Genomic DNA, 26,322 nt, shown 5'->3' on the forward strand with positions numbered 1-26,322 from the left:
GTCCCCAACCACACACAAACAGAAAGGGAGGGGGCGAGAGAGAGTGTACTAGAGGAGTGGATGCAGGTCAAGGAGACACCGGATGTCCTCTAGCGGGTGTGGCAGGAGCAGATGTGACACTACTCCCACATGAGCTGATACCCAGAGGAACATCACAAATACCCCCTTCTGTCTCACCCTATACAAGCACTGCGATACCTCTTACAATACATCCTATCTGGTCCGAAACAAAAATGTATTTAAGCTCATCAGTGCTGCACCGGAGTCAGAGCAGATGACTACCCTGTCTGGTCTCAGCTCCAATTTAGAAATCAACCAATGGTTTCAGCGCATGTAAGGGGTAGGTGTAGAAAGGAAGTTGTAGTAGCTAGTTGTTAGTGCAGGGTTTCTCAACAACTAGAAAAACGTTACAACTGTTATGAATTTGGCCGCAAGCTACAGTAAATACGAGCTACAATCTTAGATTAGAATTTTTTTTAAACAAGGGGTTGTTCGGCTGTCCTCATAGGAGAATCCTTTTTAGTTTTATGTAGAAGGTTCACGGTTCAAGGTAGAACCCTTTGGGGTTCCATGTAGCCCAACCGGCCGACACATGGCGTTATTATTAATTTTACGTTGTTTGTCATAGCGCCATCTGGCGGCTGGTGGGCTAGGTTCCATGTAGAATCCTCTGTGGAAAGGGTTTTACATGGAACCAAAAAGGGTTCTTCAAAGGGTTTGTGTATGGTGACAGACGAAGAACCCTTTTAGGTTCTAGATTGCACCTTTTTTTCTAAGAGTGTATGCCAGTTTAGAAGGAGGCCTAGCCCCTTACTGATGAGGAGCCTAACCTGAGTGTTTTGTTTCTTTGGTGTGCTCAGGGTTTGACAAGCCAAATTGTTGAATTTGTTGACAAGAAAACAGCCTGCTACATCTGTGGGGATTACATAGTTTTCCTGACTATGGAGAAGAAAATTACTCATGACCAAATATGACACAATACCAACAACATTCAGATAAACCTATCACAATAAATCTGTCTATTGTGCCATGGTTGTCTCCCAGAGCACAGAAAGGTCCTCTGACCAGGAAGTGGTCCATTTGACCTCAGAGGAGGAGGTAGAGGGTCACCCTATGGGCCAAGTATACCAAGATCTCCAGTCTGGTACGACCTTGTTTCACTTCACTCATGTTCAATATAACATGCAGCTTAATATAACTCAGAATTTAAAAAAATTAAAATAAAAACATTATTGAATTATGCATGTAGTATTGTTCTTAAGAGACTGAATCTTAAAATACTAAATCTGTGAGAACAAATGGATGATAGCAACGCATTAGGTTTATGTTATAACCGCTCATAACACTATTAACCTGAGTATGTTATAATTGTCATGTACAATGTTCAAATGCAGTGCCACTCGTGTTGGCTGGGAGGGGTGAGGACACTCTCCCTTACCTCAGGCAGACAGACCACGATCACCACTGGCCTGAAAGATGGCTCTCTGTTCTGTACAAGACTCAGGTAAAGCAACGGCGTCAAGTCTGAATGCAATGCAGTGTTGAACACCAGAGAGCACTGTAGTTCATGGAGATGTGAAATTTGACACCAGCTTGACTTATTAACATTGGGAGATTGTTCGATAATTATAAAACATTTCACAATTTCTACTTTTACAAGGAGAACCTTCCTCTTGTTATAATGCATTGGACTACTTTTATTTTTACATTTTCTTCTACGTATTTCTCTGTCTCCATGAAGGCTGAAAATGACCGTTGCTGGCAAATCCCAGGAGAGTGTGATGACATCAGAGAAGCCAATTCTCAGTATGATGGCTGACTGGGACCCAGAGGCCCTGTCCCCTCCTGTGTCAGCAAACCTACACAGTGCAGAGGTACCCTAGGTTTCCATTCATATAGATGTTAGATCCTCCATCTTCACTTACATCAAGCTGCACCAGCTAAATACACCCTCGTTGAGGCTACACAGGGCTTGTCCGTGTAATCAGTGTAATGAAAATAATTTCAGATCACTCAAATCTTCTGTAGTCACGTTTATGTTTTATTATTTGTTTGTCCTCACCTCCTGTCTATAGGCCAGTGATAAGCGACAGATAGTTGATGTGACCGAGCAGGTGTCAACAACAAGCTAGAAGCGGTTGGTAACACTGCTGATGTCCCTTCACCTAAGAGCTACCCTGTTGTCACAGAACTTTAGCGTATTTAGGGTTTATTGTGTTCTCTATCTCAAAGTCAAGTCCTATTGACATATCGTGTGAACAAAGTTTAATCCAATTCAAAGACTGGTTGTGAGACTTTGTACTCCAGTACTGGTGTGGGAAACATTGGTGATGCCCTTAACATTTAACAAACACTTCAATAACTGAATCACAAAGCAGCTGTGTTGCTGTTGGCACATTTTTCCTTGGTGATTGGGACATCTCGATCAACTTTATCCGTTATAGTGCGAAAATATCATGCCCAGAATTGTAGCAAGGCAGATAACATTTTTGAAGAAATGTGGGTGTGGGTGCTGTGTCACACAACATTATTTGAATATAACACAGAACTGATATCAACGGTGTGCCATTCATTGTGTTGTGGGTTTATAATACTTTCTTGTTCACAATTAGTAACATAACATGGAAACAGCCACAGTTGGGTAATGTTCAGCCACTGTGCCATTACGTCCTTTATTGTTGTTGTTTTTTAAATTATTTGTGTGCACTTCAGGTGCAAGGTGATGTGTTTTCTGCATTCCATTCAAGTCCCATCATGTTGAGTAGTAAAGGATTAGTTGGGTGTAATTTGATATCTGATGTAATGTGAAATATATGATAACCATCATACAGTTCAGGTGAGTCATTGTTGACAGATATACTGGCAAAACAATGTACTGTTTTTCAGGTAGTCTTGATAAATGTATCCACTAATATCCTTACAGTATACAGATACTAAACAGAATGAAGCTAACACCAGTAGGTCACCAGGGTAAAACACACACAAAAACACAGGGTGAGATTATATTCTTTGACTGACTCCCTTTCAGGTCTGAAATGAGCTGGAGAACCTAGCCAAGTGCTACCTGCGTGGCATCCTCAAGAGAATGTTGGGATTCCATGAAGGTCAAAGGGCAAGCTATAACTTGAGAGTCACAACCAAAAGGAAATCATTTTCAAAGGTGCAGCAACAGATATTTTTTGAGAACGTGTGTTTTGTTTGCTTTACCTTCCACTCTGAACATGAGGAGAAAAACTACACCATGAAGGAACGAACTGGCAGGAGCAGGATGAACATCATAGAATGGAGAGTATGAAGAAGATTGAATGATTGACAGCAATATGAGTTAGAATGGGATGTATGTCCTTTTAATCACAGTGCAATTGCTAGAGATTTTGCACATTCTGCACTCCTTCATATGCAATTGCCCCATGCTATATGTTTTGTTTTTTACATGCCACTCATCTTCTTTCGAAACACCCCAGCTCCAGCAGGAGATTTTAGAGACGAAGAGCAGGATCACGGCCGGAGAAGAGGAAAGCCGTGAGAAGGAGAGTGCTGCACTCACAGGTAGCCCCTGTGCCCAGCATGGAGGCTCAAACCCCTACCTCTACAATGACCTCTCACCTTCACTTACATTGTAGGATGTCATATACAAAGTGAAAACACAGATTTTGATGGGGTGCACAAGCAGAAGGAGATCAACTGAATGAAGGATAAGAACAGACGCATCATAGAGATCATGTCAGAGCTGGACCTGAAGAGGAAGCCCAGTCAGTCTGACAACAGGGGCCAGGGAGGGCACAGTCTGTGGAGGACTGCATTTTTTTGTTGTTGTTATTGACCCACTTTAATGGTTTGGATTTCCACCAAATCACAAGTTACTTCACATCAAATTATGATTGGTGACTCCCCGTTTCCATATTCTTTTCTACCAATTTCTGTGTTCTATTTATGTCCTTTTCTAATAACCAATTTATGTGCTCATGCAAGTGACTGATTGAACAAATCCTCACTATCACTATCTGCAATTTGGCAGTATGCACAGAACCTTGTTTTGAGAAAGGGATATCTCAGGTTCAAGGTCTCAGCTTAGAGAGAAGAAGCCACATGAGGTATTGGTCTGTCACATGCATGACCCAGTATTGGTCGGTCACATGAAGGAAACAAACGTTAATGTTGAATTAACTATGAATGATGAATTAGCTAAATCATGCAAATATAACTTGTCTCCCACTTATTTAATGTTCATTCTAACAGGTCATTCTAACAGCTAATTAACCATTACTAACACAATCAAGGTCTTACTCACTCACTGATAAATTGTGAAAACTGTGAGCTGTTTTCTCAGTACAAATCCAGTGTGAATTGATGTTGATATTATTTTCTTGGGCACCAATTGAAACTGACATTCTGGTTACTATATTTCTTCCTATCAGAGAGAGGGCTCTGGATGAAATGGTGGGTGGAGTGCTCAACCTAAAAAAAAATCATCTTGAGAATGGTATGGAGGAGGTCAACATGAAATATGAATGAATTTGAAATATGGATATGAATAGGAATTGAATACCCAATATTAATTAACATTCAATAAATGTACAGTTAACATGATAAACATGTATTAGACTGGATTGTCCTGGAGGAAGAAGTCATTTGAAGTGAACATATTGTAGAGATGTATTTGAATGTGTTTTCTGACCCTGTGCTTTTTAACATGCAGGAGGTGCCTCAGCCTGAGTTAATTGTATCCAAACCTTGACATTCAGGGGACCGAGGAAGATAAAATGTATAAAGAGAATGAAAAGAAAGCCAAATAACTAAACGACGAACAGGAGGAGTACAGAAAGGTGTGATTTATTTGTGAAAACATCTGCTTTTAAATTTTGTATTCAAAATAAATATACCATCATAAGAAGACCCTGACCTGATATACTTTAAATGTTCAGTTGTCATTGTCTTGTTCCAGACTCTGGAAGCTGAAATAAAGACGCTACAGACTTCCATATCATAGATGCTATTTGGATTTTTTATGAAAACTTGACCAAGTTTTTTGAAAGGGAGGTGAAATCTGATATGGTTATATACCAGGTAAGACAGTACACACATAATTAGATCAAGTTGGATTTAATGAAACAAATATACAGTACATTACATGTCATCGCTATGTTGTTGTTTAAGAAGTTAAGAAGAACTCAAAATTGCCAATCTAGGAGGCTCTCTCTCTGTATTGAAAAAAAAACAAGGGTCTACAAGTATCAGAACTCAGGATAAGACCCAGATGCAGACAGCTAGAGTCAAAGATGTTTATTGCCCAAACAGGAGGCAGGAAAAAGTCAGGCTGAGGTCTGTAATCCAGGGCAGAGTCAATAAGGTACAGAACAGCAGGCAGGCTCGGGGTCAGGACAGGCAGAGGTTCGTAAACGGGTCAGAGTCAGGCAGGTACAGAACGGCAAGCAGTTATACCTGTGTTCTCTGTTTGTCTGTTGCCAGTTCATCTTGTCTTGTCAGCTCTTACCAGCATGTTTTTCCTGTCACCCTGCTTTCTCAAGTTCTGTTTCCTAGTTTCGCCGGTTCTGACCATTCTGCCTGCCCTGACCCCGAGCCTGCCTGCCGTTCTGTACCTGCCTGACTTTGACCCGTTTACGAACCTCTCCCTGGGGATAATGAGGAAGATGGGTGACACCTGGAGGGGGTGGAGACAAGCACAAAGACAGGTGAAACAGATCAGGGTGTGACAACAAGGGGAGATGTCATGACACTATTTGTTAAGTATCTTTCTCATGGAGAATGTATTTACAATTGTTTAGTAAGATACTATTTTATGTTAGCTATGCCTATCTGTGATATACAATACCTTCAGAAAGTATTCATAAACCTTGACTTATTCCACATTTTCTTGTGTTACAGCCTGAATTCAAAAATGATTAAATTGATTTTTATCTCACCCATCTAGACCCCATAAGGACCCTATGACAAAGTGAAAACACGTTAGAATTATTTTCTAATTTAATTAATTGAAAATATCAGTAAAATATCAGTATTCACACCCCTGAGTCAATACTTTGTAGAAGCACCTTAGATAGCGATTACAGCTGTGAGTCTTTCTGGGTATGTCTCTAACATGCTGACCACACCGACGCGAACGATGCAAAATAAATGTACACATACATGTTATTCAATCATTGCACCCACGCTGCTCGCACATGTCTGCGTAGCCAGGCGCTAAAATGGTTTGATTTGTGACGCTTGATGCGCTGCAAGTCCTGCCTCTCCCATCTTTGGTTTTTAGGAGCATACAGTTCCTTGCAAAAGTATTCACCCCTTTGGCATTTTTCCTATTTTGTTGCATTACAACCTGTAATTTAAATTGATTTTTATTTAATGGACATACACACAGATTTCATGTAATGGACATACACAAAATAGGCCAATTGGTGAAGTGAAATGAAAATATAATTCTAAAAATAAAATAATGGAAAAGTGGTGTGTGCAAGTCACATAATTAGTTAAATAAAGTCCACCTGTGTGCAATCTAAGTGTCACATGATCTGTTACATGATCTCAGTATATATACACCTGTTCTGAAAGACCCCAGAGTCTGCAACACCACTAAGCAAGGGGCACCACCAAGCAAGGGGCACCATGAAGACCAAGGAGCTCTCCAAACAGGTCAGGGACAAAGTTGTGGAGAAGTACAGATCAGGGTTGGGTTATGAAACAATATTAGAAACTTTGAACATCCCATGGAGCACCATTAAATCCATTATTAAAAAATGGAAAAAATATGGCACCACAACAAACCTGCCAAGAGAGGGCCACCCACCAAGAGAGGGTCACCCACCAAAACCCACGGACCAGGCAAGGAGGACATTAATCACAGGCAACAAAGAGACCAAAGATAAGCCTGAAGGATCTGCAAAGCTGCACAGCGAAGATTGGACTATCTGTCCATAAGACACTTTAAGTCGTACACTCCACAGAGCTGGGATTTACGGAAGAGTGGCCAGAAAAAAGCCATTGCTTAAAATAAAAAATAAGTAAACACATTTGGTGTTCGCCAAAAGACATGTGGGAGACTCCACAAACATATGGAAGAAGGTACTCTGGTTAGATTAGACTAAAATTTAGCTTTTTGGCCAACAAGGAAAACGCTATGTCTGGTCAAACCCAACACCTCTCTTCACCCCTAGAATACCATCCCCACAGTGAAGCATGGTGGTGGCAGCATCATGCTGTGGGGATGTTTTTCATCGGCAGGGACTGGGAAACTGGTCAGAATTAAAGGAATGATGGATGGCGCTAAATACAGGGAAATTCTTGAGGGAAACCTGTTTCAGTCTTCAAGAGATTTGAGACTGGGACGGACGTTCTCCTTCCAGCAGGACAATGGCCCTAAGCATTCTGCTAAAGCAACACTCGAGTGGTTTAAGGGGAAACATTTAAATGTCTTTGAATGGCCTAGTCAAAGACCAGACCTCAATCCAATTGAGAATCTGTGGTATGACTTAAAGATTGCTGTACACCAGTGGAAGCCATCCAACTTGAAGGAGCTGGAGGAGTTTTGCCTTGAAGAATGGGAAAAACTCCCAGTGGCTAGATGTGCCAAGCTTATAGAGACATACCCTAAGAGACTTGCAGCTGTAATTGCTGCAAAAGGTGGCTCTACAAAGCGGCCTCTCAGGTTATATCAATATAGGGCTCGTTTTACTGTGGATATAGATACTTTTGTACCTGTTTCCTCCAGTATCTTCATCTCTAGGAGAGTACGTTCATCTCTAGGAGACAGAATGCGTCTCCTTCCTGAGCGGTATAAAGGCTGCGTGGTCTCATGGTGTTTATACTTGCGTACTATTGTTTGTACAGATGAACATGGTACCTTCAAGCATTTGGAAATTGCTCCCAAGGATGAACCAGACGTGTGGAGGTCTACAATTATAGGACTTGGCTGATTTCTTTTGATTTTCCCATGGTGTCAAGCAAAGAGGCACTGATTTTGAATGTAGGCCTTGAAATACATCCACAAGTACACCTCCAATTGACTCAAATTATGTCAATTAGCATATCAGAAGCTTCTAAAGCCATGACATCATTTTCTGGAATTTTCCAAGCTGTTTAAAGGCACAGTCAAGTTAGTGTACAGTATGTACACTTCTGACCAACTGGAATTGTGATACAGTAAATTAGAAGTGAAACAATCTGTCTGTAAACAATTGTTGGAAAAATTACTTGTGTCATTCACAAAGTAGATGTCCTAACTGACTTGCCAAAACTATAGTTTGTTAACAAGATATTTGTTGAGTGGTTGAAAAATGAGTTGTATTCAAATCAAATCAAATCAAATGTATTTATAAAGCCCTTCTTACATCAGATGATATCTCAAAGTGCTGTACAGAAACCCAGCCTAAAACCCCAAACAGCAAGCAATGCAGGTGTAGAAGCACGGTGGCTAGGAAAAACTCCCTAGAAAGGCCAGAACCTAGGCAGAAACGTAGAGAGGAACCAGGCTATGAGGGGTGGCCAATCCTCTTCTGGCTGTGCCAGGTGGAGATTATAACAGAACATGGCCAAGATGTTCAAATGTTCATAGATGACCAGCAGTGTCAAATAATAATAATCACAGAGGTTGTCGAGGGTGCAACAGGTCAGCACCTCAGCAGTAAATGTCAGTTGACTTTTCATAGCCGATCATTCAGAGTATCTATACCGCTCTTGCTGTCTCTAGAGAGTTGAAAACAGTAGGTCTGGGACAGGTAGCACTTCCGGTGAACAGGTCAGGGTTCAATAGCTGCAGGCAGAACAGTTGAAACTGGCGCAGCAGCACGGCCAGGTGGACTGGGGACAGCAAGGAGTCATCAGGTCAGGTAGTCCTGAGGCATGGTCCTAGGGCTCAGGTCCTCCGAGAGAGAGAAATAAATAATTAGAGAGAGCATACTTAAATTCACACAGGACACCGGATAAGACAGGATAAATACTCCAGATATAACAGACTGACCCCAGCCCCCTGACACATAAACTACTGCAGAATAAATACTGAAGGCTGATACAGGAGGGGTCGGGAGACACTGTGGCCCCGTCCGATGATACCCCCGGACAGGGCCGAACAGGCAGGATATAAACCCCACCCACTTTACCAAAGTACAGCCCCCACACCACTACAGGGATATCTTCAACCACCAATTTACCATCCTGAGACAAGGCAGAGTATAGCCCACAAAGATCTCCGCCACGGCACAACCCAAGGGGGGGCGCCAACTCAGACAGGACGATCACGTCAGTGACTCAACCCACTCAAGTGACGCACCCCTCCCAGGGACGGCATGGAAGAGCACCAGTAAGCCAGTGACTCAGCCCCTGTAATAGGGTTAGAGGCAGAGAATCCCAGTAGAGAGAGGGGAACCGGCCAGGCAGAGACAGCAAAGGCGGTTCGTTGCTCCAGTGCCTTTCCGTTCACCTTCACACTCCAGGGCCAGACTACACTCAATCATAGGACCTACTGAAGAGATGAGTCTTCAATAATGACTTAAAGGTTGAGACGAGTCTACGTCTCTCACATGGGTAGGCAGACCATTCCATAAAAATGGAGCTCTATAGGAGAAAGCCCTGCCTCCAGCTGTTTGCTTAGAAATTCTAGGGACAGTTAGGAGGCCTGCGTCTTGTGACCATAGCGTACGTGTAGGTATGTACTAAACTTCCGACTGTAGGTGTAGGATTAGTTGGTGGTGCACTTATTATTATTATTACAATTTTGCATCATCATTTTTCTTTTTTGTATCACAAAATGTAAGGAGACTGAACACATATTACCGCGGCTTGCACGAACTAAATGTACTAACACCATGATACCCCGAAGAAGAAGAAGAAAATAAGGTCCAACCTACTTTTCTTCGAAGGAGGGCTGAAGCTGAGCCGTGCTCTGCATTATGCGCTCGCGAATCCGCTATCCTCCCTCTGTTCAGTGTGTTGTTTACAGTTTTTCTTGCTCTGCAAAAATAACCGGCGACTGGAAGCTGGCAACTTGCATTGATTGTATTGGATGTAGTGGATCTGAGCGCTCCAATACGCGCATTGCCACGTCAAACTTTACTTGACAAACATGGATGTTTATTTTGGCCTACATTGTCTTTATAGGGAGATTTGCGCTTTGATAGATTGACCTGCTGAAACTTTCTTTTTGACAATAAGAGGACCCCCCACATTACTCATTTTCTGCCAACTGGATTACATGATTGTATGATAATTTTTGAAGTTCAAGATGCAGGTCCGAACGGTCCTTGAAGTGAAAGTTTTGGATGTGCAGAAGAGGCGGAATCCCTCTAAACATTACGTGAGTACTCTATTTGTCTCTGCCAGTGCCAGACACTTGGCTTGTGCTTCATGATCATAAACAATGCATTGAAGTTTTGTCTGAGCTATTACTGGCAATACGTGAACAGGTTTATTCTTGTTTTATACTTTTGTGGTCATTCTTCTGTAAATAAGTAAGAACCTCAGTTATCCATATTGTAGAATTAATGCACTGGGACAAGTGGAAACAATGCTAGTCTCTATGGAGGAAAATAAATTAGTCCCCCAGGTCCAATAGGATTAATTAAGCAGAGTTAATTAATTAAGCAGAGAGAGGATCAATGTAACCAGTCCTCCCTGAGGTTCCTAAGCCCAGTGCAAATCCTTCCCCCTGGGGCGTCACATGAGGAGATGCTGCTAGCCTGGGAAGTCCAGTGAGGAAAACATACAACACATCTCATTGTCTATGAGCTAAGCAACTGAAAAATGCTTATCCTGTTTTATAGAGAGGAAAGAAGCAAACCTTTGTCTTTTGTGTCCAAGGTTCCAGTGTGACTTCCTTGCATGGGCAAGATAGGGACACTGGACACAACTGGGAGAGCCCTTGGAAACTACAGTATTACCGCTGAACTTGGCGATAGGTCCAAAAAGAAATGTTGTTAAAATGACAAAATGATCTATACTATATATGAATCAAATGGGAAATTGACAAGTATTGACAACCCTTTGTTTCACTTGCCTTGGACAAAGTCCTATGTCCTTTGGCTTTTAGCTACTAAGAATACGTAATAACAGTATCCACATACCCTAGCTTTAATGGCAGGCATGTTTGCTTAATATCCTGCCATCATGGAGATATTTAGTAGAATTTGACCTCTGACAAAGTCTTGAGAATTTCATAGTCATGCAGATATTATGCTGACTTGCATGCAGAGTGATGTGGATATGGACAGATAACATGTTGGATTTTATTGCAAGTTTGCAACCCATTATTATTTTAAAGGAATGTGATTTATTTATTTATTTATTATTATTATTATTATTATTTTTTACAAATGTAGGATCTTAATTTGATCCCCCTGTTCCAGGAGAACTTTCCTGAAATGCAGGGAATGTAAAACATGTAGAGTATTTCAGGTTTAAAAAGGCATCTGAAGTTTAGAATTTCCACTTTGAAATTTCGGACTTGATTTTCCCTTATGAAAAATGTATCTATTATTCACATTTTCTGTTGCTGCAGTATTATTTTCCTACTGTATCAAACTGGCTCAAATTAAAATCCTACATCTGTATTGTACATTCAGCAGGACTATGTTGGGCCCAAAACACTGCCATAATAAATATACTAAATGTATGTCATAATAAATATACTAAATGTATGTCATACGAACAAATTAGGTGTCAGAACTGACATTACCATTTACTGCACAGCTCAGAATGTACTCTATGCATTCTCATAGACATTCTCAAAGGGTACTGTATTTACCACACTTTAAGGCACTGTTTTCTAAACACATTATCCAAGGCATTTGGTCATGCCGTCAGCACTCAATTAACTGCACAGGAACTTGTTCCACCCTGCAACACATTATTTCTGTAGTGAACAATGATGTAAAATCAAGACTTGATTTCACGTAGGACACTTACATTTTTACAGATTGTAGCCATGTGTAACAACACTCAAAACTCACAACAATAGCATATGTTTCTGCAGTAGAAGAAAGGGTGTGCCCAAGTGTTTGTGGCACATAGTGAATGCCAGGGAGAGCTCCCACTCTAGCCATATAGTTATAGCCAACAGCCCCCTGTGGAATTTATGCCATGGCTGTAGACTAGAGTCTGACAAAACAAGATTGTAAAATACTCGGAAATGTAACCTAACTAGCTAGAGTTACTATCAATGTAAGAGCCAATGAAGTGTAAATATTGGATTATTTCCTTGAGTTGTTTGAATTTCAAACCCAGAATAAAGTGGCAAATGGTTAAAACCTGTTGACCCCCTCTATGACCCCACACAGGGTTCAAATGAGGTGTGTGCTGACAGACAGGCCTAATGAGTTAACTTGACCTCTACTGACCTCTTGAAGTTTAGTCTGAAGGGAATGCTCCATGTAAGTTTGGGGACAGTCAAAACTAAGTGATATTATGTGTCTTTGATGAATGGGACTTTGTTGTTAATAAGTCTTCCTTGTGTGTTTTCTTCCGTAGGTGTACCTCATCAATGTCACATACTCTGACTCCTCCTCTCATGTCATCTACAGGAGATACAGCAAATTCTTTGATCTCCAGGTAAGTTTCACCATAGAACAATGATGTAGAACCATTCCCCAGTATCTGTTTGATCATGCAGTCAATCATCTTAAACTTATAGTAAGGTGAACTTGTGTGTGAACAGTGAATCTGTATGCTATAACATCTCACACAGCTATCTTTCTTACCATGCATATCACTCACCTTTTCCCAACCCTGTCCATGGAGGTTGAATGGATTTCCTAACAAACTGACCTGCTGCCCTCTAAATGGATGATAATACTTATGATATATTGCAATATGTTGCAAAACCATTGCTATGAGGTTCTCTATGAGATGAGACCAACATAAATGTTTTTGTGATGGCCATCTGGTGCTCAATGGGGAGTCAAACCTCAATGCTCTCAGTGTAATTATGTTTCAATCAGGGGAAGCCCCAACTGAATGGTCCCATTGAAGACCACTGGTTCTTGACGGAAGTAGGGAAAATCCCATTGCACATCTGTCATACGTCCTGCAGACTATTGGTGAGAGAGGAAAAAATGACCTCAGGCTGAGAGATTGGCTGTGGGGTGAAGTTGCCTCTTAATCGGTTGGAGGGACATCAATGCCCTCGAGGGAAACTTCTTGGGCTGCTGAACCCAAACATTCCAATTGAAACCCATAAAGACACATAAGGAGAGCCCACCACAGCTCTGAACAGGGTGGACTCTCCTGTCTCTTTAATGGTAGGAAGTAAATGTGCTGTATGTGCATAAATCGGCATCAAGTCTCTGTGAAACCCTGTCTGATACTCTCTTATTACACTTTACATTTTTATTACATTGCAGTTGGAACATTACAGTTGGAAGAGGCTCTTATCCTTTTTATTTTGATAGGCAAGTCAGTTAAGAACAAATTCTTATTTTCAATGACGGCCTAGGAACAGTGGGTTAACTGCCTTGTTCAGGGGCAGAACGACAGATTTTTTACCTCGTCAGCTCAGGGATTTGATCTTGCAACCTTTCAGTTACTAGTCCAACGTGCTAACCACTAGGCTACCTGCCACCACTAGGCTACCTGCTGCCTTAAAAGCGAGGTAGATAGGTCAGACAACCACATTATGGCCAATAAAATCTTGTTTGTTATGTCCAGCCAGACTGTATTACAGGTCTCATGACTGTGATGAAGGCCGCAGAGGAAACCCTTTGTTCCAGGGGCCCTTGGTAATAGCCAGGAAAATCCTGCTATCCTGCTCTGTTTGATGGAAACGTAGCGTCTCCCCTGTCTCTGTCTCTGTAAATATTAGTCTTGTCCAGAGATCACTGCTGCTGGCTCTGGCTCACTGTCTGTGCTAATCAGTGAGGAGCAACGGTCAACAGCTGTCCACACAAGGAATGGGTGGAGATACCGCCTTTTACAAGTCCCTTATAGGTCTTTAAACATAGTCATACTGTATGGTCCATTAATCAGTTATGGTGTTGTTTAGCCCTCATATTGAATGCACTGACTGAAAGTATATGATGCAGATGTATATTTTATCATTGTGGGACCAGGTACAGCAAGAAGGGCAGACTCATTGGATGATCCACAAAATGGATTCTCCACTTGTCTCTCACAACCACGATTATAACATTACAGTTAACAGGGTTAGTTATCTTCACCAACATCTCCAAATCCTGATTCTGAACAATGTTTTGTGTTTTTCCATAACCAGTTATGTTTAAAGCTTGATTCTATTGTAGCCCAATTTGAGAATGATACGTTCACACAGGCTTGGTATTTCGTATTTTATTAGGATCCCCATTAGCTGACGCAATAGCAGCTGCTACTCTTGCTGGTGTGCTTTATAGATCTGTAGATGAAAACACTGAACACTGATGGAGTGATTGAGTCTCCTGGAAGTCATTCTTCCAGGCCAGTGATATTTGCAACCTCCATGGGAGTATAGTATCCAGCTGAGGAGACGGCATGCCCAATCCCAACATGCACTGGGTGGAATGAAGGGGAAGTCATGATCATGAATGAGGGAAGGCCACTGGGGAGTGAAATGACCACCAAAGATGATGAAAGAGAGAGATAAGGGCTACTAATGTTGTAGAAATCTAGCAATAGTTAGTATACATGATCCACTCCTTAATTCCTCTCTATTCTATGAAATCTTCTAGTGGCCCATCTGATCACTCTTAAATTCTTGTTTTCTGCTAAGTAGAAACAAACCCTGTCTGTTTGAGTTAGTGTTTGTGCCATGGTGCCAACAGACACCTCCATTTCATTTGAAGCTCAGCTCTGTTCTCTGTCCTTTAAGCTCAATCACACTGTTCAGTTAGACGCTTGCAGGGAACAGGAACATGCTTTGCACTCTCTGGCTCGCCAAGGGATCATAATATACTTTATTAAGAAATAATTACATCTCAGCTCAATACTTTGTGGATGGTGTTTAGACAGTTGTGACGTGAAGCCACACTTTTTCATGTGTTTATGAAATTACCTGACATGGTATGTTGTCTGTTTTCAAGATGCAGTAGCTCCTGACAGCTAGCTGTGTAGTATTGTTAGCCAGTGTTTACTAGCTTAGCTATAAATTTGTCTTTAAGATGAAGTATGGTGATGGTTTACGTACACTTACTCCTAATGTTGCCAAACTCTCTAGCACACTCACCAGAGCTCTTTACTGCTCCTCGGGGATGCAATCATAAATCACTAGAAACCATTTTTCAAATCAGGTTGACTCTTCCCTCATCTTTTGCTGAGTGTAAAACACATAATAAGTCATCACATTTCTCACGGGTTCCTGAAATGTAGCTCAATAAAGGCTTTAATATTGTTGGGTGTAAAATGATGCTGAGCATTCCTACAACATCTTTTCAGGTGTGTGGCTGAGGGAAATGTTTTGACCCACACTTTTTGAGCTACACAGAAATTATCCTGAGTCAAACAGAGATTCTACCCGAAATAATCTTCCCCACCCCACACCCTTGGTTCACAGAAGACATAACACAGAGATCACGACATTCCACTGGGGGATTGTGGCATATGCAAGTTGGCCCGCTTTCCCTTCGCTCTCCACTTGGATGGAAACTCCTCTACAAGTCCCATAGTCGCCTTATTTTTGGGTTGAGGCATTGGAGCAGAATCAGATCATCTCCTTTGTCTGCACTGTAATTTGTCTGCTGCCCTAGTTTCCTCCTAACATACTGTAAGCTGGCTCCATTAAAACTTCGATCCAGAATCCCAAGAGCTTTGAGGTCATTTCGAGTGTGAAAGTAGCCTACTAATCATGAAACCTTGATAAAGGTTCAGTACAGGCTCACATCAGAGTTAAGCAACGGAAGGCAGGATTAGGGCTGTTGTAGGTTTGTATCACAACTAAAGTGGCAAATAACTTCTTAAAATGTAAGTACATTTATCTGCTTTACAAGGGGTGTAGAGCCTAACTGGCATACATATGCAGCATGTGAGTTTCAAGGTTTGGGAAGATAATTTTCACCATAAAAATCCACCTTTATAATAAAAGCATTGCATGCATAATTGCATTTGCGGTCACTTTTGATAATGGTGTTTTCCGTTAATGGAACATTCATGCTTATAGCCTACTACCATGAGCGCATGAGCGCTTATAATGTGAAGAAATAGCCTAATAGTTTATCAAAATTTTAAGCTAAATGTTATGATCTGTTACGTCAGCCACATTGCGTAAAAAGTTTTTTTTTTTTAATGCTACTGGTTGTATTCATTTGGGATATATCGCATCTCACAACTGTCCCAGACTATGTTTGGAATATTTATTTCCCGCACAGAAAGGAATAGGTCGACCTTTGTACTATGTGGGATAAGAGATTGACATAGTGTTTTTGCTGTTCATTAGGTGTACTCATCTTGTTGGCTGACAAAGTAAATGTGGACAGTTCTTTCAATATCTTCAATATGCACCTCGGAATTGGATTAGGATGCAGTGGCGTCCCCAATGTGTCTGTCTTCACTTGTAACCTGTGAGAAAGACCCGATCACATAAAGGAGCGCAAAGCACTCAGGGAGAAAGGCACAACAGCCACTGACCGCAAAAGGCATTAATTATTTTACGGCGCATTACTGCCACACAAAGGGGATGCCGCCGTGAAAATCTAGGCATTATCAAGTGCTTGTCTAATTGTGAATGAGTGACTGATGTAGTGTGTACATCATTAGAGTCACATCATGCAGCCTAACAATGTATTAAAAATCAAAACATATAGCCCGACGTTTGTAGAACAACTAAAGTTACATTAATAACTATAAAATTAAGCATATTAAGCATTTCTTTGTTGACCACTCAAATCACTCCCTCAAATCGTTTGGAGAAAATATAATTTATATTTAGCTTTGTTCAATTGTATTCTTCATACTATTTTAAAATATATATACACTGCTCAAAAAATAAAGGGAACACTTAAACAACACAATGTAACTCCAAGTCAATCACACTTCTGTGAAATCAAACTGTCCACTTAGGAAGCAACACTGATTGACAAAAAATTTCACATGCTGTTGTGCAAATGGAATAGACAAAAGGTGGAAATTATAGGCAATTAGCAAGACACCCCCCAAAACAGGAGTGATTCTGCAGGTGGTGACCACAGACCACTTCTCATTTCCTATGCTTCCTGGCTGATGTTTTGGTCACTTTTGAATGCTGGCGGTGCTCTCACTCTAGTGGTAGCATGAGACGGAGTCTACAACCCACACAAGTGGCTCAGGTAGTGCAGTTCATCCAGGATGGCACATCAATGCGAGCTGTGGCAAAAAGGTTTGCTGTGTCTGTCAGCGTAGTGTCCAGAGCATGCAGGCGCTACCAGGAGACAGGCCAGTACATCAGGAGACGTGGAGGAGGCCGTAGGAGGGCAACAACCCAGCAGCAGGACCGCTACCTCCGCCTTTGTGCAAGGAGGTGCACTGCCAGCGCCCTGCAAAATGACCTCCAGCAGGCCACAAATGTGCATTTGTGTGCATGTGCATTTAAATAAATACAGTATGGGGATGAGGTAGGTAGATAGATGAGCTGTTTACAGATGGGTTATGTACAGGTGCAGTGATCTGTGAGCTGCTCTGACAGCTGGTGCTTAAAGCTAGTGAGGGAGATATGAGTCTCCAGCTTCAGATTTTGTTTGCAGTTCGTTCCAGTCATTGGCAGCAGAGAACTGTAAGGAAAGATGACCAAAGGAGGAATTGGCTTTGGGGGTGACCAGTGAGATATACCTGCTGGAGCGCGTGCTACGAGTGGGTGCTGCTATGGTGATCAGTGAGCTGAGATAAGGCGGGGCTTTACCTAGCAGAGACTTTGCCGACGAGTATGAAGCGAGGGCCAACCAACGAGAGCGTACAGGTCGCAATGGTGGGTAGTGTATGGGGCTTTGGTGACAAAACGGATGGCACTGTGATAGACTGCATCCAGTTTGTTGAGTAGAGCGTTGGAGGCTATTTTATAGATGACATCACCAAAGTCGAGGATCGGTAGGATGGTCAGTTTTACGAGGGTATGTTTGGCAGCATGAGTGAAGGATGCTTTGTTGCGATATAGGAAGCCGATTCTAGATTTAATTTTGGATTGGAGATGCTTAATGTGTGTCTGGAAGGAGAGTTTACAGTCTAACCAGACACCTAGGTATTTGTAGTTGTCCATGTATTCTAAGTCAGAGCCGTCCAGAGTAGTGATGCTGGACGGTAGAGCAGATGCAGGCAGTGATCGGTTGAAAAGCATGCATTTAGTTTTACTTGCGTTTAAGAGCAGTTGGAGGCCACGGAAGAAGAGTTGTATGGCATTGAAGCTCGTCTGGAGGTTAGTTAACACAGTGTCCAAAGAAGGGCCAGATATATACAGAATAGTGTCGTCTGCATAGAGGTGGATCAGAGAATCACCAGCAGCAAGAGCGACATCATTGATGTATACAGAGAAGAGATTCGGCCCAAGAATTGAACCCTGTGGCACCCCCATAGAGACTGCCAGAGGTCCGGACAACAGGCCCTCCGATTTGACACACTGAACTCTATCAGAGAAGTAGTTGGTAAACCAGGCGAGGCAATAATTTGAGAATCCAAGGCTGTCGAGTCTGCAAATAAGAATGTGGTGATTGACAGAGTCGAAAGCCTTGGCCAGGTCGATGAAGATGGCTGCACAGTAATGTCTCTTATCGGTGGCGGTTATGATGTTGTTTAGGACCTTGAGCGTGGCTGAGGTGCATCCACGACAAGCTCTGAAACCAGATTGCATAGCGGAGAAGGTACGGTGTGTTTCGAAATGATCGGTAATCTGTTTGTTAACTTGGCTTTCGAAGACCTTAGAAAGACAGGGTAGAATAGATATAGGTCTGTAGCAGTTTGGGTCTAGAGTGTCACCCCCTTTGAAGAGGGGGATGACCGCGGCAGCTTTCCTATCTTTGGGACTCTCAGACGATACGAAGAGGTTGAACAGGCTAGTAATAGGGGTTGCAACAATTTCAGCAGATAATTTTAGAAAGAGAGGTTCCAGATTGTCTAGCCCGGCTGATTTGTAGGGGTCCAGATTTTGCAGCTCTTTCAGAACATCAGCTATCTGGATTTGGGTGAAGGAGAAATGGTGGGGGCTTTGGCGGGTTGCTGTGAAGGGTGCCGGGCAGTTGACCGGGGTAGGAGTAGCCAGGTGGAAAGCATTGCCAGCCGTAGAGAAATGCTTATTGAAATTCTCAATTATAGTGGCTTTATCGGTGAGGACAGTTTCCTAGCCTCAGAGCAGTGGGCAGCTGGGAGGAGGTGCTCTTATTCTCCATGGACTTTACAGTGTCCCAGAACTTTTTCGAGTTAGTACTACAGGATGCACATTTCTGTTTAAAAAAGCTAGCCTTAGCTTTCCTAACTGCCTGTGTATATTTGTTCCTAACTTCCCTGAAAAGTTGCATATCACGGGGGCTATTCGATGCTAATGCAGAACGCCACAGGATGTTTTTGTGCTGGTCAAGGGCAGACAGGTCTGGAGTGAACCAAGGACTATATCTATTCCTAGTTTTTTAAAAATTGAATAGGGCATGCTTATTTAAGAAGGCGAGGAAGGCACTTTTAAAGAATAGCCAGGCATCATCTACTGACGGGATGAGGTCAATGTCATTCCAGTCGATTAGAAAGGCCTGCTCGCAGAAGTGTTTTAGGGAGCGTTTTACAGTGATGAGGGGTGGTCGTTTGGTCTCAGATCCATTACGGATGCAGGCAATGAGGCAGTGATCACTGAGATCTTGATTGAAAACAGCAGAGGTGTATTTGGAGGGCGAGTTAGTTAGGATGACATCTATGAGTGTGCCCGTGTCTACGGATTTGGAGTTGTACCTGGTAGGTTCATTGATAATTTGAGTGAGATTGAGGGCATCAAGTTTAGATTGTAGGATGGCCGGGGTGTTAAGCATGTCCCAGTTTAGGTCACCTAGTAGCACGAGCGCAGAAGATAGTTGGGGGGCAATCAATTCACAAATGGTATCGAGGGCACAGCTGGGGGCAGAGGGTGGTCTATAGCAAGCGTCAACAGTGAGAGACTTGTTTCTGGAAAGGTGTAGAAGTAGAAGCTCGAATTGTTTGGGTACAGACTTGGATAGTAATACAGAACTCTGCAGGCTATCTTTGCAGTAGATTGCAACACCGCCCCCTTTGGCAGTTCTATCTTGGCGGAAAATGTTATAGTTAGCGATGGAGATTTCAGGGTTTTTGGTGGTTTTCCTAAGCCAGGATTCAGACACGGCTAAGACATCCGGGTTGGCAGAGTGTGCTAAAGCAGTGAGTAAAACAAACTTATGGAGTAGGCTTCTAATGTTAACATGCATGAAACCAAGGCTTTTACGGTTACAGAAGTCAACAAATGAGAGCACCTGGGGAGTGGGAGTGGAGTTAGGCACTGAGGACCTGGATTAACCTCTACATCACCAGAGGAAAAGATGCTATACGAACTGTCCATCTAGCACGTTCGGAACAGAGAGTAAAAGGAGCAGGTTTCTGGGCACAATAGCATAGATTCAAGGCATAGTGTACAGACAAAGCTAAGGTAGGATGTGAGTACATTGGAGGTAAACCTAGGCATTGAGTAATGATGAGAGAGATATAGTCTCTAGAGACATTTAAACCAGGTGATGTCATCACATATGTAGGAGGTGGAACAACATGGTTGGTTAAGGCATATTGAGCAGGGCTAGAGGCTCTACAGTGAAATAAGACAGTAATTACTAACCTTGACAGTAATGGACGAGGCATATTGATATTAGAGAGAAGCATGTATAGCCAAGTGAACATATGGGTCCAGTGAGTGGTTGGAGTGACTGGGGACATGGCGATTCAGACAGTTAGCCGATGCTAACAAGCTAACAGTTAGTAGGCCGGGGCTAAACAAGCTAGCCGTTAGCAGAATTGGGCTGGCAAGCTAGCAGTTAGCAGACCGGGTTAGCAAGCAAGCAGTTAGCAGGGGCTAGCAGTTAGCAGACCGTAGCAGGTAAGCTAGCAGTTAGCAAACCGGGGCAGGCAAGCTAGCAGTTAGCAGACCGGGGCAGACAAGCTAGCTGTTATCAGACCGGGGCTAGCAAGTTAGCCTTTGGGGGACGTAGCAATGGGGGTAAGTCTGTTTTTGCCTCTTCGTGCAGTGACGTCGATAGACCAGTCGTGGAATTAGTAGGGTTCCAGGTAGCTCTAGGTAGCTAGCAGGCCTAGCAGGTTAGCAGAATGGGCCTTCAGCGGGCGTTGCGCCTGAGGGGCCTGTTGGAGTCCTCGGGCAGATTATGTCGGTATTCCAGTCGTAGAGGATCGGTGGGGTTCCATGCCCCGTACCAGCAGTAGAAGGGGTCCGGATATTGTAGCCCAGGAGTGGGATTCGGAGGTAGCACAGGAGCCCTGGCCGGGCTAGCTTCAGGCTAATTGGTGCTTGCTCCGGGATGGAAACGCTAGCCAGGAGTGGTCACCCGGGATTGCGGTTAGCTAGTTGCGAAGATCCAGATGAAAATGTTCAGAGTTTGCGGTAGGAATCCGGGGATATGGAGAGAGGTTTGCTAACTGATAGCTGGTAGGTAGTTAGCTGGCTAGCTTCAGTTGAGGGATTCCAGAACCGAAGTAAATAGAAATACTTTAGAAAAAAGCAGATCCACGCCACATTGGGTGAGGTGGGTTGCAGGAGAGTATTTAGAAGTTGAGGTTTAGGAAAATATTTTTAAGATATGCAAAGAAAAAGATGTAACAAGATATATACAAGGGACACGACAGGACAAAGACAAAGACGTCTGACTGCTACGCCATCTTGGAACAACAACTATAAAATAATGCCACGGAATTCTAAGCAAATCTTGTCTGCTAAATGAGCTAGTGTAGCCCACAGCCGTATGGCATAGCCAGATCAGGACCTAACATACGGATAACTCAGTATGCTATTCTGTTCTGAAATAGACTACATTTTCTTCATATCATGATTCTTTAGACCTTTCTGAAATAAATAATGGATTTATTGTGAAGGTGTAGGCTATACAGTATTACAGATTTGTTAGACTTTTTGAAGTGATGTTTCAAATTTCAGCATCAGTGGCGTTTAGGTGTGGAAGCCAGGAGATGCTAAATGTGTTTATGTTAATTACAACGGTCAATTACCGTGAGACTGACAGTTATTTGCTTGATAATCACTGGCTGATGACATTTTGTGACCGCCACAGCCCTAGGCAGGATCAATAAACTGTTGAGATATTGACCAGTCCTATGTGTGCTAGTCATCCTCTGTAATATGGGTGAGCAGCTGAATCTCTGGAGGACTGTGTGTAGGACTTTTTTTTTATTCCAGTGTTGTGAACTCCATGCAGTAAACGCCATGCGGTAAACAGATGCTAGAAAACAACCACTACATGGTTTTGGGGATTACAGGTAACCTAGTGGTTAGAGCGTTGGTCCAGTAACTGAAAGGTTGCTGGATCGAATCCCTGAGCTGACAAGGTTAAAATCTGTCGTTCTGCCCCCGAACAAGGCAGTTAACTCACTGTTCCCCGGTAAGCAGTCATTGTAAATAAGAATTTGTTCTTAACTGACTTGCCTAGTTAAATAAAGGTAAAAACCAAACAAACATGGAATTCAGTTTTTTTTCTGTCTAAAAGCTGAACAGTACTCGCTGTATCTTTCTGTCTCCCTCTCTCCCTCCTCTCTTTGGGTTTATGTTTTTGTATGCCTACGCTTCAGATATGCTTTTTATGGTAAAGCAAAAATAGACTTCAGTAGCCTAGTCATTGACTTTTGGCAATCATTTCTAATGTCAAATATAATACATAGCTGTTTGAATATAATGTCAAAACACACATTTTTGAAATTTTTGAACATTTGCACTTTAAAGTGTTACTGAGCATTACATTTACAGTGCAGACCAGTGCATTCTATGCCTTTTCATCTCTTTCACATCCCTGCCATGATCTGTCTGTCAATAACTCCAGAGCTCCAGGTTTCCTCAAAAGGGATGGGGAGAGAGAAAAGGATAGAGAAATTGTTAGGAGAAATATGAGAGAGCGAGAGCTAAATACATGATTACATGACAGCACTTCTACCCTAGGCATTTCAATTTCTCCCTAGGGTAGACTTGGCTGACACAGCACATTTAACACATTAAACCTAACTGCACACTTCGGGAAAGAAACAGTGTATACACAAATGTGAAATCTCCTGGGCAAATGACTAAAGCTGCCGTATCACAAATGTCCATGTAACACAAATGTAACAAGAGAAATGCCCGCACAGGGAGTTGTGACTCCAAGCTGTTATTTTGTTTCCATGAGGAGGGGTCTCCCACCTGTCCTGTGAAGTTTGGAGCAGATCCAGTCGTGCCTTCGGGGGATTCCAGCATCACTCTGGGATTGGGAATGTTCTCTGTTTGCCAGGAATCTGTTGGAGGTGTGGAGAGAACTCTCTCAGCCTGCGGAAGCAGACTACTGCTATCGTCCAATAGAGATGCAGATAACATGTTATGATGAGTTTGTGGCACAGTGAGTCAGATAGACAATAGGCTAATAGCAAAACATGTTGAGATTATTGGAGCTTTAGTGAAGGTACAGTTTAATACTCTGTAGATGTCATCAGAGGCGTCATGCCCATAGGGGGCACAGGGGCACGTGCCCACTCAGATTTGTCCTGTTAAAAAAGTATATATGTAAAAAAATATATATATACTTTTTGGTTGTTTCTCTGTAATATAACTAGCCACCTAGCAATTTTATGAAGTTGGCTTTAGCTAGCCCAGATACAAACTTTTGAACGGTAGTGTATATACAGTTAAAGTCAAACGTTTACATACACTTAGGTTGGAGTCATTTAAACTTGTTTTTCAACCACTTCACAAATTTCTTGCTAACCAACTATAGTTTTGGCAAGTCGGTTAGGACATCTACTTTGTGCATGACACAAGTAATTTTTTCAACAATTGTTTACAGACAGATTATTTCACTTAGAATTCACAGTATCATAATTCCAGTGGGTCAGAAGTTTACATACACTAAGTTGACTGTAACTTTAAACAGATTGGAAAATTCCAGGAAATTATGTCATGGCTTTAGAAGCTTCTGATAGGCTAATTGACATAATTTGAGTCAATTGGAGGTGTACCTGTGGATGTATTTCAAGGCCTACCTGCAAACTCAGTGCCTCTTTGCTTGACATTATGGGAAAATCAAAAGAAATCAGCCAGACCTCAGAAGAAAATTGTAGTGCTACGCAAGTCTGGTTCATCCTTGGGAGCAATTTCCAAATGCCTGAAGGTACCACGTTCATCTGTACAAACAATAGTACACAAGTATAAACACCACGTGACCACGCAGCCGTCATACCATTCAGGAAGGAGGGCGTTCTGTCTCCTAGAGATTAACGTACTTTAGTGCGAAAAGTGCAACTCAATCCCAGAACAACAGCAAAGGACCTTGTGAAGATGCTGGAGGAAACAGGTACAAAAGTATCTATATCCACACTAAAACGAGTCCTATATCGACATAACCTGAAAGGCCGCTCAGCAGGGAAGAAGCCACTGCTCCAAAACTGGCATAAAAAAGTCTGACTACTGTTTTCAACTGCACATGGGGACAAAGATCTTATATACTTATTTTGGAGAAATGTCCTCTGGTCTGATGAAACAAAAATAGAACTGTTTGGTCATAATGACCATCACTATGTTTGGAGGAAAAAGGGGGATGCTTGCAAGCCGACAAACACCATCCCAACCGTGAAGCACAGGGGTGGCAACAACATTTTGTGGGGGTGCATTGCTGCAGGAAGGACTGGTGCACTTCACAAAATAGATGACATCATGAGGATGGAAAATTATGTGGATATATTGAAGCAAAATCTCGAGACATCAGTCAGGAAGTCAAAGCTTGATCGCAAATGGGTCTTCCAAATGGACAACGACCCCAAGCATACTTCCAAAGTTGTGGCAAAATGGCTTAAGGACAACAAAGTCAAGGTATTGGAGTGGCCATCAAAGGCTTGACCTCAATCCCATAGAAGATTTGTTGGCAGAACTGAAAAAGCGTGTGCGAGCAAGGAGGCCTACAAACCTGACTCAGTTACACCAGCTCTGTCAGGAGGAATGGGACAAAATTCACTCAACTTATTGTGGGAAGCATGTGGAAGACTACCCGAAACGTTAACCTGTCTAGGATCAGCGTGGCGCTAGCGGCACACCCCCCCCCCCCCCCCCACTGAAAAACCAGTGCCGCGAAATTCAAAAAAAATATTTTTTTAAAATATTTAACTTTCACACATTAAAGTCCAATACAGCTAATGAAAGACACAGATCTTGTGAATCCAGTCAACATTTCCGATTTTTAAAATGTTTTACAGGGAAGACACAATATGTAAAGATGTACATCTATTACCTAAAAACACATTAGCATAATCCACCATCTTTTATTTGTCCACCAACACCAGTAGCCATCACCAATTCGGCTAAACTAAGATATTTATAGCCCCTAACCAACAAAAAAACTCATTAGATGACAGTCTGATAACATATTTATGGTATGGGATATGTTTTGTTAGAAAAAAGTGCATATTTCAGGTAGATGGCATAGTTTACAATTGCACCCACCATCACAAATGGACTAGAATAATTACAATGAGCAACGTGTTTACCTAACTACTAATCATCAAACATTTCGTAAAAATACACAGCATACACAAATCGAAAGACACAGATCCTGTGAATACAGACAATATTTCAGATTTTCTAAGTGTCTTACAGCGAAAACACAATAAATCGTTATATTAGCTTAGCACATAGCAATTAGCAGCCCAGCATTGATTCTAGCCAAAGTGAGCGATAAAAGTCAACATCGCCAAAAGATATTAATTTTTTCACTAACCTTCTCAGAATTCTTCCGATGACACTCCTGTAACATCACATTACAACATGCATATACAGTTTGATCGAAAATGTTTATATTTAGCCACCAAAATCATGGTTAGACAATGTGAAATGTAACTCAGCTGGTCAGAATTTGTCCTTGCGCCACTTAGACAGTGATCTACTCTTATACATAAATACTCATAAACGTGACTAAAAAATATAGGGTGGACAGGGATTGATAGACAATTTAATTCTTAATACAATTGCGTTATTACATTTTTTAATTTATCCTTACTTTTCAATACAGTTTGCGCCAAGCGAAGCTACGTCAAAAAACATGGCGTCCTAAGCCACTAAAATGTTTCGACAGAAACACGATTTATCATAATAAAAATGTCCTACCTTGAGCTGTTCTTCCATCAGTATCTTGGGCAAAGGATCCTTTCTTGGGAGAAATCGTCTTTTGGTGGAAAGCTGTCCTCTTGCCATGT

The 26,322-nt window shown here is 42.1% G+C and overlaps 1 protein-coding gene across 2 annotated transcripts in view; it reads left to right on the plus strand.

Moving 5' to 3' along the window:
- Positions 1-9,879: 9,879 nt before the first annotated feature.
- The window catches only part of LOC129857406 (SH3 and PX domain-containing protein 2A-like), a 108,440-nt gene continuing 91,997 nt past the window's right edge, over positions 9,880-26,322 (plus strand). For both annotated transcript variants that reach the window (XM_055925631.1, XM_055925639.1), the window contains exons 1-2: positions 9,880-10,303; positions 12,472-12,552. In XM_055925631.1, coding sequence (XP_055781606.1) covers positions 10,232-10,303; positions 12,472-12,552 — 153 coding nt within the window. In that variant the 5' untranslated portion in view covers positions 9,880-10,231. The remainder of the gene's footprint in view (positions 10,304-12,471; positions 12,553-26,322) is intronic.

This window comes from Salvelinus fontinalis, chromosome 1 (assembly GCF_029448725.1).
Source record: "Salvelinus fontinalis isolate EN_2023a chromosome 1, ASM2944872v1, whole genome shotgun sequence".
In the NCBI taxonomy this organism is placed as follows: domain Eukaryota; kingdom Metazoa; phylum Chordata; class Actinopteri; order Salmoniformes; family Salmonidae; genus Salvelinus; species Salvelinus fontinalis.